General features: G+C 37.4%; 2 protein-coding genes across 2 annotated transcripts in view; one reads left to right on the top strand and one right to left on the bottom strand.

Annotated features, from left to right (window-relative positions):
- mmp23bb (matrix metallopeptidase 23bb) overlaps positions 1-5,944 on the top strand; it is a 25,003-nt gene extending 19,059 nt beyond the window's left edge. The window contains exon 8 of the mRNA XM_079272647.1: positions 4,468-5,944. Within this exon, the coding sequence (XP_079128773.1) occupies positions 4,468-4,660 (193 nt within the window). The 3' untranslated portion in view covers positions 4,661-5,944. The remainder of the gene's footprint in view (positions 1-4,467) is intronic.
- Positions 5,945-11,276: 5,332 nt separating this feature from the next.
- serp1 (stress-associated endoplasmic reticulum protein 1) lies at positions 11,277-12,965 on the bottom strand. The gene is made up of 3 exons (XM_079272006.1): positions 12,701-12,965; positions 12,110-12,182; positions 11,277-11,785 (listed from the first exon to the last, which is right to left on the bottom strand). Exons 1-3 carry the CDS (start codon positions 12,782-12,784, stop codon positions 11,745-11,747), a joined length of 198 nt encoding a protein of 65 aa, XP_079128132.1. The 5' UTR covers positions 12,785-12,965; the 3' UTR covers positions 11,277-11,744.
- Positions 12,966-13,320: the final 355 nt, after the last annotated feature.

Below are 13,320 nucleotides of genomic sequence, written 5' to 3'. Positions count from 1 at the left end.
GAGAGAGACCCCTAACTCCTTTTAACAAATTAGCAGGAGTCTGAGTGCCAGAATATGGATACCGTGAGAAAGATAAGACTCTGGCAAACGCGCTGATGTGTTGTTTACGTTTGTGGTGTTAATAATGTGAGCTCAAGCGCAATATGCAAAACTGGTACCATCTGCATTCTTTGAGAAATGAGTGGTGAGATGTAACATGGAGTCTGATGGAGCAGTTGGTTGGAGTTCATGTCGCTCTGAGGCTCTTTGAGCCAAATGTGTAAGTCCGTTGGATTCCACAGACATCTGTGTGCGACAGCACAACATTTCCAAGCTTTTTGGCCAAAATGGTGTTTCAAGAGTTTCAAAGAGTTCAGTTTCAAAGAGTTCAAGAGAGAATTGTGGGAGCTGGAGCAATTTGTTTGGAAAAATCACAGAATATTTTCCTGCTCTGCTCCACTCTGACGGTTATGCTCTCACTCTAGCTCTTAACGAGCTGCGCAATACACACCCATTATAACATACACACCCATTATAACATACACACCCGTTATAACATACACACCCGTTATAACATACACACCCATTATAACATACACACCCATTATAACATACACACCCGTTATAACATACACACCCGTTATAACATACACACCCGTTATAACATACACACACGTTATAACATACACACCCGTTATAACATACACACCCGTTATAACATACACACCCATTATAACATACACACCCGTTATAACATACACACCCGTTATAACATACACACCCGTTATAACATACACACCCATTATAACATACACACCCGTTATAACATACACGCCCGTTATAACATACACGCCCGTTATAACATACACGCCCGTTATAACATACACGCCCGTTATAACATACACACCCGTTATAACATACACACCCGTTATAACATACACACCCGTTATAACATACACACCCGTTATAACATACACACCCGTTATAACATACACACCCGTTATAACATACACACCCGTTATAAAATACACACCCGTTATAACATACACACCCATTATAAAATACACATCCATTATAACATACACACCCATAATAACATCTGAAACAGACACAACATTTTCCTGAAACTTAATCTGCGACTTCATGAAAACTGTGCTAGCTATCAAAATGTCCCTTTGGCTCAATAAAGTGCAGCGTTTCGTCAACGTTTTAAACTTTGAATCATGTTTCTACGTTAAAGTATGGCTCGTCAATATGGGCCCAAAGTTAAGTGTTTTTAGCTCTCTTCACGCCGAAACCCCATTCAAGTGAAATTCTGCTCAGTTTTTTGGGATTTTCGGGAAAACCGCTGGACGAATCTCTCCGAAAAATAGATATCACACGATTCCCGATCAGGCCGCACGTCAGGCCCCCCCTCCCCTTTCAAAATAAAAGCTCCAGAGTGAATTCTAACTGGAATGCTTGTGATTCAATCCGAGAGTATGAATCTAAAATGCAGAAAATAGAGAAGCGATATCGCAATCGAACCTGAACGATACTACCGGTAACATTGGTGTGTGTATATATTGCGACGTCTTCGGGCAGTAGAAGCCACACTGTCAACATTTCTTGCGAAATTTTCCAGTTATTATTATTATTAAGGCCGATGGATTACAGTCAGTGTGCAGCACACTGAATGAGTATCTACTCCATTATTCAGTTTATAAAACGACATCAAAGAGATCAAATGTATCACGTTTACGTGGACACATGATTTATGAACAGAAAATAGAAACATTTTATTATTTTTACGACTTCAATGAAAATGAATTGATGATCAATAACAGTGTGACCACTAGAGACATGAACCCTGATCAACGTTTGTTCTTCAGCTTTGACAAACACACTTACTTGTTTCCAGAGCTTTCAACCACATCTCATGGTCTTCCCATGGAGTTGCCCAGTTGTCATGGCGAAGCTTTAGTTATCACATGACCTGAGGAGGCCCGTTGCCAGGTAACCCTGAAGGTCTCGTACTGAGGACATGTGATAACTGAACCGTGTCCATGACAACTGAGCAACTCCACCCATGAGGAAGATCATGAGATGTGACTAAAAGCTCTGGAGACAACAAGATATGTCTGAATTTATGAACTCATTTCTCCTGTAGGAACAGTGGGACAGTGAGACAGTGGAACAGTGAGACAGTGGTTCAGTGAGACAGGGGAACAGTGGGACAGGGAGACAGTGGGACAGGGGAACAGTGAGACAGTGTGAGTGTGAGTCAGTGGAACAGTGAGACAGTGGTTCAGTGAGACAGGGGAACAGTGGGACATTGAGACAGTGAGACAGTGGAACAGTGAGACAGGGAGACAGTGGGACAGGGGAACAGTGGGACATTGAGACAGTGAGACAGTGGAACAGTGAGACAGGGAGACAGTGGGACAGGGGAACAGTGAGACAGTGGGACTGTGAGTCAGTGGAACAGTGAGACAGTGGTTCAGTGGGACAGTGGAACAGTGAGACAGGGAGACAGTGAGACAGTGGTTCAGTGAGACTGTGAGACAGTGGTTCAGTGGGACAGGGAGACAGTGGGACAGTGGAACAGTGAGACAGTGGAACAGTGAGACAGTGGTACAGTGGAACAGTGAGACAGTGGAACAGTGAGACAGTGGTTCAGTGGGACAGTGGAACAGTGAGACAGTGAGACAGTTGTTCAGTGAGACTGTGAGACAGTGGTACAGTGAGACAGTGGTTCAGTGAGACAGTGGTTCAGTGAGACAGTGGAACAGTGAGACAGTGGATCAGTGAGACAGTGGAACAGTGAGACAGTGGTTCAGTGAGACAGTGGAACAGGGAGACAGTGGAACAGTTGAACAGTGGGACAGTGGAACAGTGAGACAGTGGAACAGTGAGACAGTGGGACAGTGGTTCAGGGAGACGGTGGAACAGTGGTTCAGTGAGACAGTGGGACAGTGGAACAGGGAGATGGTGGAACAGTGAGACAGTGGGACAGGGAGACGGTGGGACAGTGAGACAGTGGAACAGTGAGACAGTGTATCAGTGAGACAGTGGTTCAGTGAGACAGTGTATCAGTGAGACAGTGGAACAGTGAATCAGTGGGACAGTGGTTCAGTGAGACAGTGGAACAGGGAGACAGTGGAACAGGGAGACAGTGGAACAGTGAGACAGTGGTTCAGTGAGACAGTGGAACAGTGGGACAGTGGAACAGTGAGACAGTGGTTCAGTGAGACAGTGGGACAGTGGAACAGTGAGACAGTTGTTCAGTGAGACTGTGAGACAGTGGGACAGTGGTTCAGTGAGACAGTGGAACAGGGAGACAGTTGAACAGTGAGACAGTGGAACAGTGAGACAGTGGGACAGTGGTTCAGTGAGACAGTGGAACAGGGAGACGGTGGAACAGTGGTTCAGTGGGACAGTGGAACAGTGGGACAGTGGAACAGTGAGACGGTGGAACAGTTGAACAGTGAGACAGTGGAACAGGGAGACGGTGGAACAGTGAGACGGTGGAACTGTGGTTCAGTGGGACAGTGGAACAGTGAGACAGTGGAACAGTGAGACAGTTGTTCAGTGGGACAGTGGTTCAGTGAGACAGTGGAACAGGGAGACAGTGGAACAGTTGGACAGTGAGACAGTGGAACAGGGAGACGGTGGAACAGTGAGACAGTTGTTCAGTGGTTCAGTGAGACAGTGGAACAGGGAGACGGTGGAACAGTTGAACAGTGAGACAGTGGAACAGGGAGACGGTGGAACAGTGAGACGGTGGAACAGTGGGACAGTGGTTCAGTGAGACAGTGGAACAGGGAGACGGTGGAACAGTGGTTCAGTGGGACAGTGGAACAGGGAGACGGTGGGACAGTGAGACAGGGAGACGGTGGAACAGTGGAACAGTGAGACGGTGGAACAGTGGGACAGTGAGACAGGGAGACGGTGGAACAGTGAGACAGTGGAACAGGGAGACGGTGGAACAGTTGAACAGTGAGACAGTGGAACAGGGAGACGGTGGAACAGTGAGACGGTGGAACAGTGGGACAGTGGTTCAGTGAGACAGTGGAACAGGGAGACGGTGGAACAGTGGTTCAGTGGGACAGTGGAACAGGGAGACGGTGGGACAGTGAGACAGGGAGACGGTGGAACAGTGGAACAGTGAGACGGTGGAACAGTGGGACAGTGAGACAGGGAGACGGTGGAACAGTGGGACAGTGGAACAGGGAGACGGTGGGACAGTGAGACAGGGAGACGGTGGAACAGTGGAACAGTGAGACGGTGGAACAGTGGGACAGTGAGACAGGGAGACGGTGGAACAGTGAGACAGTGGAACAGGGAGACGGTGGTGCAGTAGGAACTAAACCACGCCAGGTGGAATTGTGGCTTTAGAGTCTCACCATCAGTGGAGGAAGGTTCATGGGGAAAGAAAATAACTTTCCAAGATTCTGAAACCGAAACCATCTCTTCCATGTCTTGACTTTGCGGCTCTGTTTTCTTCAGCTGGTATAAAGACGGCGAGCAGATCTTGACCTCCATACCCGGTTACATCGTCATGAAGGACCGAGACCTCCGCATCGTCGCCAACGAGTTCAACGAGGGCGTTTACACCTGTCGCATCCACCGCCGGGGAGACATCGTGTCCGCCAACTCCTGGTCCATCCGACTGAAGCCAGACCCGCCCTCCAACAGCTGAGGACCAGGACCAGGACCAGGATGGAGGATAAAACCGTGAATAACGAGATGAAGGGAGGTGCTGGTTTCATCTTTTGTAGAATGACAGATCGATACGTTTGGATCTGTGGAGCTGCAGAACATCAGATGTTCAATGTCTTCTGATCTCAAAGCACGACGTTCAGAACATGTTTGGATCTTTTTACATGATTTCTGGTGGTTTGTTCAACACATATAGAGTTTCTCCAAAAGCTCTGAGACCAGATGGTTTAGGACACCTGTCCTTGTAATCCTCAAGGCATGACGTCATGTCCTAATCCTGCAGGACCTCTTTTAAGTAAGAAATCTTTGCATAATGTCATGTCCTCATAATGAAATACAACATCAATAATTAGGTAAAATAAATCCGGAACATATTCTGTAAATGTGACCACAGCAGCTCGTTTATTATTAATACATATCTACCTTTTACAGTTTGACCCTCAGGGCCACCGTACGTTTTGTGTTGAGTTAACATTGTTATAAACCTGTTATTACATGTTTATTAATGTCACTGCAGTTATTGCTTTAATCACATTGAAATAGTGACAATGTCTAATAAATAGTCCTGGTTTAAAGTATTGTGTGTCTCATCTCGTTATGACAGAATAAAATGTTTTGAGTGTACATGTATATTAACATTAAAGGGTACCTTTTTACATATTCATTATTTCTGTCACAAAAAATAGTACAAATTATATCTAAACAGCACCACCTAGTGGTTGCTGGACACATTGCTTCTGATCAAGGAGACAATGAAATGTTTGATTATTGAAATCACAAAGAAGTAATTTAACGTAGCACTATGTATTGCTGGGTACCCAGTGTACTACGTGTACCCAGTATAGTACATGTACCCAGAACTACATGTAGTAGATTTGTTAACAATAAAGGGTTCATCTCAAGTCTCTTAATTGCATCCCCGTTTCCCTCACTTGTGTCCTTTCCTTGCGTCTTAGTCCCTCCCACCAGGGATGCATGGAGGAAACCATACGAGGAGAGAGGAACGAGGAGATATGTTTAAAGAGACATGAGACGTCCTTTCCTCTGTCAGAGGATCTGTCAGTCGGCTTTAACAGCTGGAGAGACTTTAGATAAGTTAGTGTCTTCACATGATCACTGTACTTAATAACAGTAACTAATAATATAATAACTAATAAAGACACACAGTGATCACCACTGTAGAGTGTTTCTCTCTGTAGTCTGTTAAACTGTGTTCTGTGTTCTGTTATGAGCTCAGGATCCATTTCTACCGGCGGAATGCGATCGTCTTATTTATGAATTATTTGCGTCCGTACGTTTTTAAATTGTGACTGTGACATCATCATTAAATAACCCAGAATATGATTATCGTTTCTCTTAAATGATAAAACTCATCAAACACTCAGGAATCATGTAGAAAGTGTTTCGTCTCTCAGCTCTCTCTCTCTATATATATTTGTATATATATATTTATATGTAAAGTGTTTCGTCTCAGCTCTCTCTCTCTATATATATATTTGTATATATATATTTATATTTATATATAAAGTGTTTCGTCTCTCCAGCTCTCTCTCTATATATATATTTGTATATATATATTTATATTTATATATAAAGTGTTTCGTCTCTCCAGCTCTCTCTCTCTATATATATTTGTATATATATATTTATATTTATATATAAAGTGTTTCGTCTCTCAGCTCTCTCTCTCTATATATATTTGTATATATATATTTATATTTATATATAAAGTGTTTCGTCTCTCAGCTCTCTCTCTCTATATATATTTGTATATATATATTTATATTTATATATAAAGTGTTTCGTCTCTCAGCTCTCTCTCTCTATATATATTTGTATATATATATTTATATTTATATATAAAGTGTTTCGTCTCTCAGCTCTCTCTCTCTATATATATATTTGTATATATATATTTATATTTATATGTAAAGTGTTTCGTCTCTCAGCTCTCTCTCTCTCTATATATATTTGTATATATATATTTATATTTATATATAAAGTGTTTCGTCTCTCAGCTCTCTCTCTCTATATATATATTTGTATATATATATTTATATTTATATATAAAGTGTTTCGTCTCTCAGCTCTCTCTCTCTATATATATATTTGTATATATATATTTATATTTATATATAAAGTGTTTCGTCTCTCAGCTCTCTCTCTCTATATATATTTGTATATATATATTTATATTTATATATAAAGTGTTTCGTCTCTCAGCTCTCTCTCTCTCTATATATACTCTATATATATTTGTATATATATATTTATATTTATATATAAAGTGTTTCATCTCTCAGCTCTCTCTCTCTCTATATATATTTGTATATATATATTTATATTTATATATAAAGTGTTTCGTCTCTCCAGCTCTCTCTCTATATATATTTGTATATATATATTTATATTTATATGTAAAGTGTTTCGTCTCTCAGCTCTCTCTCTCTATATATATTTGTATATATATATTTATATTTATATATAAAGTGTTTCGTCTCTCAGCTCTCTCTCTCTATATATATATTTGTATATATATATTTATATTTATATGTAAAGTGTTTCGTCTCTCAGCTCTCTCTCTCTCTATATATATTTGTATATATATATTTATATTTATATGTAAAGTGTTTCGTCTCTCAGCTCTCTCTCTCTCTATATATATTTGTATATATATATTTATATTTATATATTAAGTGTTTCGTCTCTCCAGCTCTCTCTCTAGATATATTTGTATATATATATTTATATTTATATATAAAGTGTTTCGTCTCTCAGCTCTCTCTCTCTCTATATATTTGTATATATATATTTATATTTATATATAAAGTGTTTTGTCTCTCCAGCTCTCTCTCTATATATATTTGTATATATATATTTATATTTATATATAAAGTGTTTCGTCTCTCCAGCTCTCTCTCTATATATATTTGTATATATATATTTATATTTATATATAAAGTGTTTCGTCTCTCAGCTCTCTCTCTCTATATATATTTGTATATATATTTATATTTATATATAAAGTGTTTCGTCTCTCCAGCTCTCTCTCTCTATATATATTTGTATATATATATTTATATTTATATAGAAAGTGTTTCGTCTCTCAGCTCTCTCTCTCTATATATATATATTTGTATATATATATTTATATTTATATAGAAAGTGTTTCGTCTCTCAGCTCTCTCTCTCTCTATATATATTTGTATATATATATTTATATTTATATATTAAGTGTTTCGTCTCTCAGCTCTCTCTCTCTCTCTATATATATATTTGTATATATATATTTATATTTATATGTAAAGTGTTTAGTCTCTCAGATCTCTCTCTATATATATTTGTATATATATATTTATATTTATATGTAAAGTGTTTAGTCTCTCATATCTCTCTCTATATATATATTTGTATATATATATTTATATTTATATGTAAAGTGTTTAGTCTCTCAGATCTCTCTCTCTATATATATTTGTATATATATATTTATATTTATATATAAAGTGTTTCGTCTCTCCAGCTCTCTCTCTCTATATATATTTGTATATATATATTTATATATAAAGTGTTTCGTCTCTCCAGCTCTCTCTCTCTCTATATATATTTGTATATATATATTTATATTTATATGTAAAGTGTTTCGTCTCTCAGCTCTCTCTCTCTCTATATATATTTGTATATATATATTTATATTTATATGTAAAGTGTTTCGTCTCTCAGCTCTCTCTCTCTATATATATTTGTATATATATATTTATATTGATATGTAAAGTGTTTCGTCTCCAGCTCTCTCTCTCTATATATATATTTGTATATATATATTTATATTTATATATAAAGTGTTTCGTCTCTCCAACTCTCTCTCTCTATATATATTTGTATATATATATTTATATTTATATATAAAGTGTTTCGTCTCTCAGCTCTCTCTCTCTATATATATTTGTATATATATATTTATATTTATATATAAAGTGTTTCGTCTCTCAGCTCTCTCTCTCTATATATATTTGTATATATATATTTATATTTATATATAAAGTGTTTCGTCTCTCAGCTCTCTCTCTCTATATATATTTGTATATATATATTTATATTTATATATAAAGTGTTTCGTCTCTCAGCTCTCTCTCTCTATATATATTTGTATATATATATTTATATTTATATATAAAGTGTTTCGTCTCTCAGCTCTCTCTCTCTATATATATATTTGTATATATATATTTATATTTATATGTAAAGTGTTTCGTCTCTCAGCTCTCTCTCTCTCTATATATATTTGTATATATATATTTATATTTATATATAAAGTGTTTCGTCTCTCAGCTCTCTCTCTCTATATATATATTTGTATATATATATTTATATTTATATATAAAGTGTTTCGTCTCTCAGCTCTCTCTCTCTATATATATATTTGTATATATATATTTATATTTATATATAAAGTGTTTCGTCTCTCAGCTCTCTCTCTCTATATATATTTGTATATATATATTTATATTTATATATAAAGTGTTTCGTCTCTCAGCTCTCTCTCTCTCTATATATACTCTATATATATTTGTATATATATATTTATATTTATATAGAAAGTGTTTCGTCTCTCAGCTCTCTCTCTCTCTATATATATTTGTATATATATATTTATATTTATATATAAAGTGTTTCGTCTCTCAGCTCTCTCTCTCTCTATATATATATATTTGTATATATATATTTATATTTATATGTAAAGTGTTTAGTCTCTCAGATCTCTCTCTCTATATATATTTGTATATATATATTTATATTTATATGTAAAGTGTTTAGTCTCTCATATCTCTCTCTCTATATATATTTGTATATATATATTTATATTTATATGTAAAGTGTTTAGTCTCTCAGATCTCTCTCTCTATATATATTTGTATATATATATTTATATTTATATATAAAGTGTTTCGTCTCTCCAGCTCTCTCTCTCTATATATATTTGTATATATATATTTATATATAAAGTGTTTCGTCTCTTCAGCTCTCTCTCTCTCTATATATATTTGTATATATATATTTATATTTATATGTAAAGTGTTTCGTCTCTCAGCTCTCTCTCTCTCTATATATATTTGTATATATATATTTATATTTATATGTAAAGTGTTTAGTCTCTCAGCTCTCTCTCTCTATATATATTTGTATATATATATTTATATTGATATGTAAAGTGTTTCGTCTCCAGCTCTCTCTCTCTATATATATATTTGTATATATATATTTATATTGATATGTAAAGTGTTTCGTCTCCAGCTCTCTCTCTATATATATTTGTATATATATATTTATATTTATATGTAAAGTGTTTAGTCTCTCAGCTCTCTCTCTATATATATATTTGTATATATATATTTATATTTATATATAAAGTGTTTCGTCTCCAGCTCTCTCTCTCTATATATATATTTGTATATATATATTTATATTTATATATAAAGTGTTTCGTCTCCAGCTCTCTCTCTCTATATATATTTGTATATATATATTTATATTTATATATAAAGTGTTTCGTCTCTCAGCTCTCTCTCTCTATATATATATTTGTATATATATATTTATATTTATATGTAAAGTGTTTAGTCTCTCAGCTCTCTCTCTCTATATATATTTGTATATATATATTTATATTTATATGTAAAGTGTTTCGTCTCCAGCTCTCTCTCTCTATATATATTTGTATATATATATTTATATTTATATATAAAGTGTTTCGTCTCTCAGCTCTCTCTCTCTCTATATATATTTGTATATATATATATATATATATTTATATGTAAAGTGTTTCGTCTCTCAGCTCTCTCTCTCTATATATATTTGTATATATATATTTATATTTATATATAAAGTGTTTCGTCTCCAGCTCTCTCTCTCTATATATATTTGTATATATATATTTATATTTATATATAAAGTGTTTCGTCTCTCAGCTCTCTCTCTCTCTATATATATTTGTATATATATATATATATTTATATGTAAAGTGTTTCGTCTCTCAGATCTCTCTCTCTATATATATTTGTATATATATATTTATATTTATATGTAAAGTGTTTCGTCTCTCAGCTCTCTCTGACTTTAATTGTATTCATAATAAAGTTATTGAGGGAAACATCAGATCATGAAAACACAAATCTTTCTGATAAATGTAGAAAGTTGTTTGTGGTCCTTTTGTTGTTCAGACTGCAATGAACATTTATTTAAACCAGATGTTGAATCAGAAACCTAATCAAACATAAACTAGAGTTTATTCTGATCCGTCTTCACTCTGGTGTTAAACTCAGTCTGTCAGTCCGATCGGCTGCAGCGTCCAATCACATGACTGATGAACAGTGAGGGGGCGTGTCGGCCGTTAAAACACTTCCTGGAAGTCTGTTCTCGTGGGTCCTCGCGCACAGCTCCTCCGAGGTCTCTCCTCCCTCCTCAGAGCTACATTAGAGCTTTGGGACGGCCGTCAATATGGCGGCGCAGAAACAACTTCCTGTTCGAAGCGAGGAAACGATAATTAAGAGACTTGAGATGTACCCATCGTTGAGACATGAAAAACAAACCTGCCGTCCTTCTTCAAATGAAACTTTATTGATGAACACGATGGATCAGGTGACGCTGCACACGGTGCAAACACACCTTCTACACCTCAAACCTTCTGATTCAAAAGACCTTCATCATCTCTATGGGGGGGCAGATCTCAGATCAGAATTGCAGCTGGAATGTAAAGAGTCCAGATTGGATGAATAACGTTGGTCCTGAACCAGGTGGACTATGAGCCCCCCCTCCTGTGAGGGCCCCCCCCCCTTGAGCTGATAAGGTGGAATCAGAGGGGGCGGGGCTAAAGCACAGGTAAACACAGAAAGGCACATGTGAGGCTTTTAGAAGGTCAGAGAGGCCTTAAATCAACACAGGTAAGGGGGGTCCAAGGGGCGGGTCCAGGGGGCGGGGCCGGTGGGCTGCAGACCGCTGTCAGGTCAGGAATGTTCCGGTTGGTTCAGGTTGATCGTCTGGCCCCGCCCCTGCCTGTGACGTCATTACATGCCCATTCTGATGCTCTGGATGATCTGGAAGATGGCTGTAAACAAACATAATCATCATTATTATTATTGATGATGTTGATGATAAGATGAATGATCGTAGTTATTGATCACCAACAGGTCTCTGATGAGTGACTTCTTTTGTGTTTCTGTCTCCAGTGACATTTCAACTGTCTATAAGCCCCGCCCCCATCTGACGTCAGCAGGTGAGGGGCGTGGCTACACACAACACGTGACGATATAGAAACATTTTTATTAATCTGTTAGAAGTGTTTTATACAAACATAGAGAAACAACAAATGGAATGATAGAGAGTTCGATTTTAATATTTATCATCATGTGATTGGAGGAAGAGGAGTCACCTGATCCACAGACGACGAAGATGAAGAGAGCGAGAAGCCACGGACCAACTCCTTTATCCTCAGTGACACTCCTCTGGAACACACACACACACACACACACACACACACACACACACACACACACACACACACACACACACACACACACACACACACACACACACACACACACACACACACACACACACACACACACACACACACACACACACACACACACACACACACACACACACACACACACACACACACACACACACACACACACACACACACACACACACACACACAATGAAGACTTCTCTTGTTCCTGTTGCTTCTCATCAAGTCACTGCTTCATTGATATTATTGATCAGCTGAGTTTACTGTTCATCATACAAACATTTCCAATTATGATTAATAACAAACAGCTTCCTGTTCCACCACGTTAACTGGGACCAGTAGATACAGGTCTGTAGACCTGTTGGTGGACCCAGTCTAACCTGGTCTGGTGTTCCCAGGAGAAGCTTGTGTTAGTTCCCAGTCTAACGTGGTACTGGTCTGTAGATCTGGTCTGGTGGTCCCAGTATAAACCAGTATCGGTGGACTCACCACTGACTTGGCCACGTTTCCTCTCAGAGTGATGTTCTTGCTGTGCTTCTCGTTCGCCATCCGGATCCTCTGTTTAGCCACCATCTTGTCTTCTTCTTCTTCTTCTTCTTCTTCTGTTTCTAGTAGATTGTTCTATTTAGAAGCAGATGCTGCTTCTTCTTCTTATTATTATTATTATTTGTCTTCTTCTTCTTCTTCTTCTCCGTCTCGTCTCGTGACGCTACTGGGAGCTCCTCTCTCTTGTCGACGTCCTCAAAAATATAAAGCCCCGCCCCCAACACGGACACTTCCGGAGTAAAGCTACTGTGTGTCAAAATAAGACTTCCTGCGCACTCTTTCAGAGTAAAGTACTCATTATATCTCGTGTTCCGTCAATACGTTTATTACGTTTTCTAACAATTAAAAACATGCAGGTTCAGTTATTTGAGTAGAGTTACATTTTATTTGAGCTGAAACCTTCTTTGATCATCAATATCCGAGATGGAGTAGTGCCAGTGAAATGTTTGTGGCTGCACAAGTCAACACTTTCCAAACTGTTTTCAGAAATCATGTACAAATTCATCTGGAGACTGAATGACTGAAGATGGGATCATACTTGTTTTAACCAACATCAGGTTTAG

This window comes from Melanostigma gelatinosum (assembly GCF_949748355.1).
Source record: "Melanostigma gelatinosum genome assembly, chromosome: 7".
Taxonomy (NCBI): domain Eukaryota; kingdom Metazoa; phylum Chordata; class Actinopteri; order Perciformes; family Zoarcidae; genus Melanostigma; species Melanostigma gelatinosum.
The sequence above is the reverse complement of the archived record's forward strand: the minus strand, read 5'-3'. Positions and strand labels throughout refer to the sequence as shown.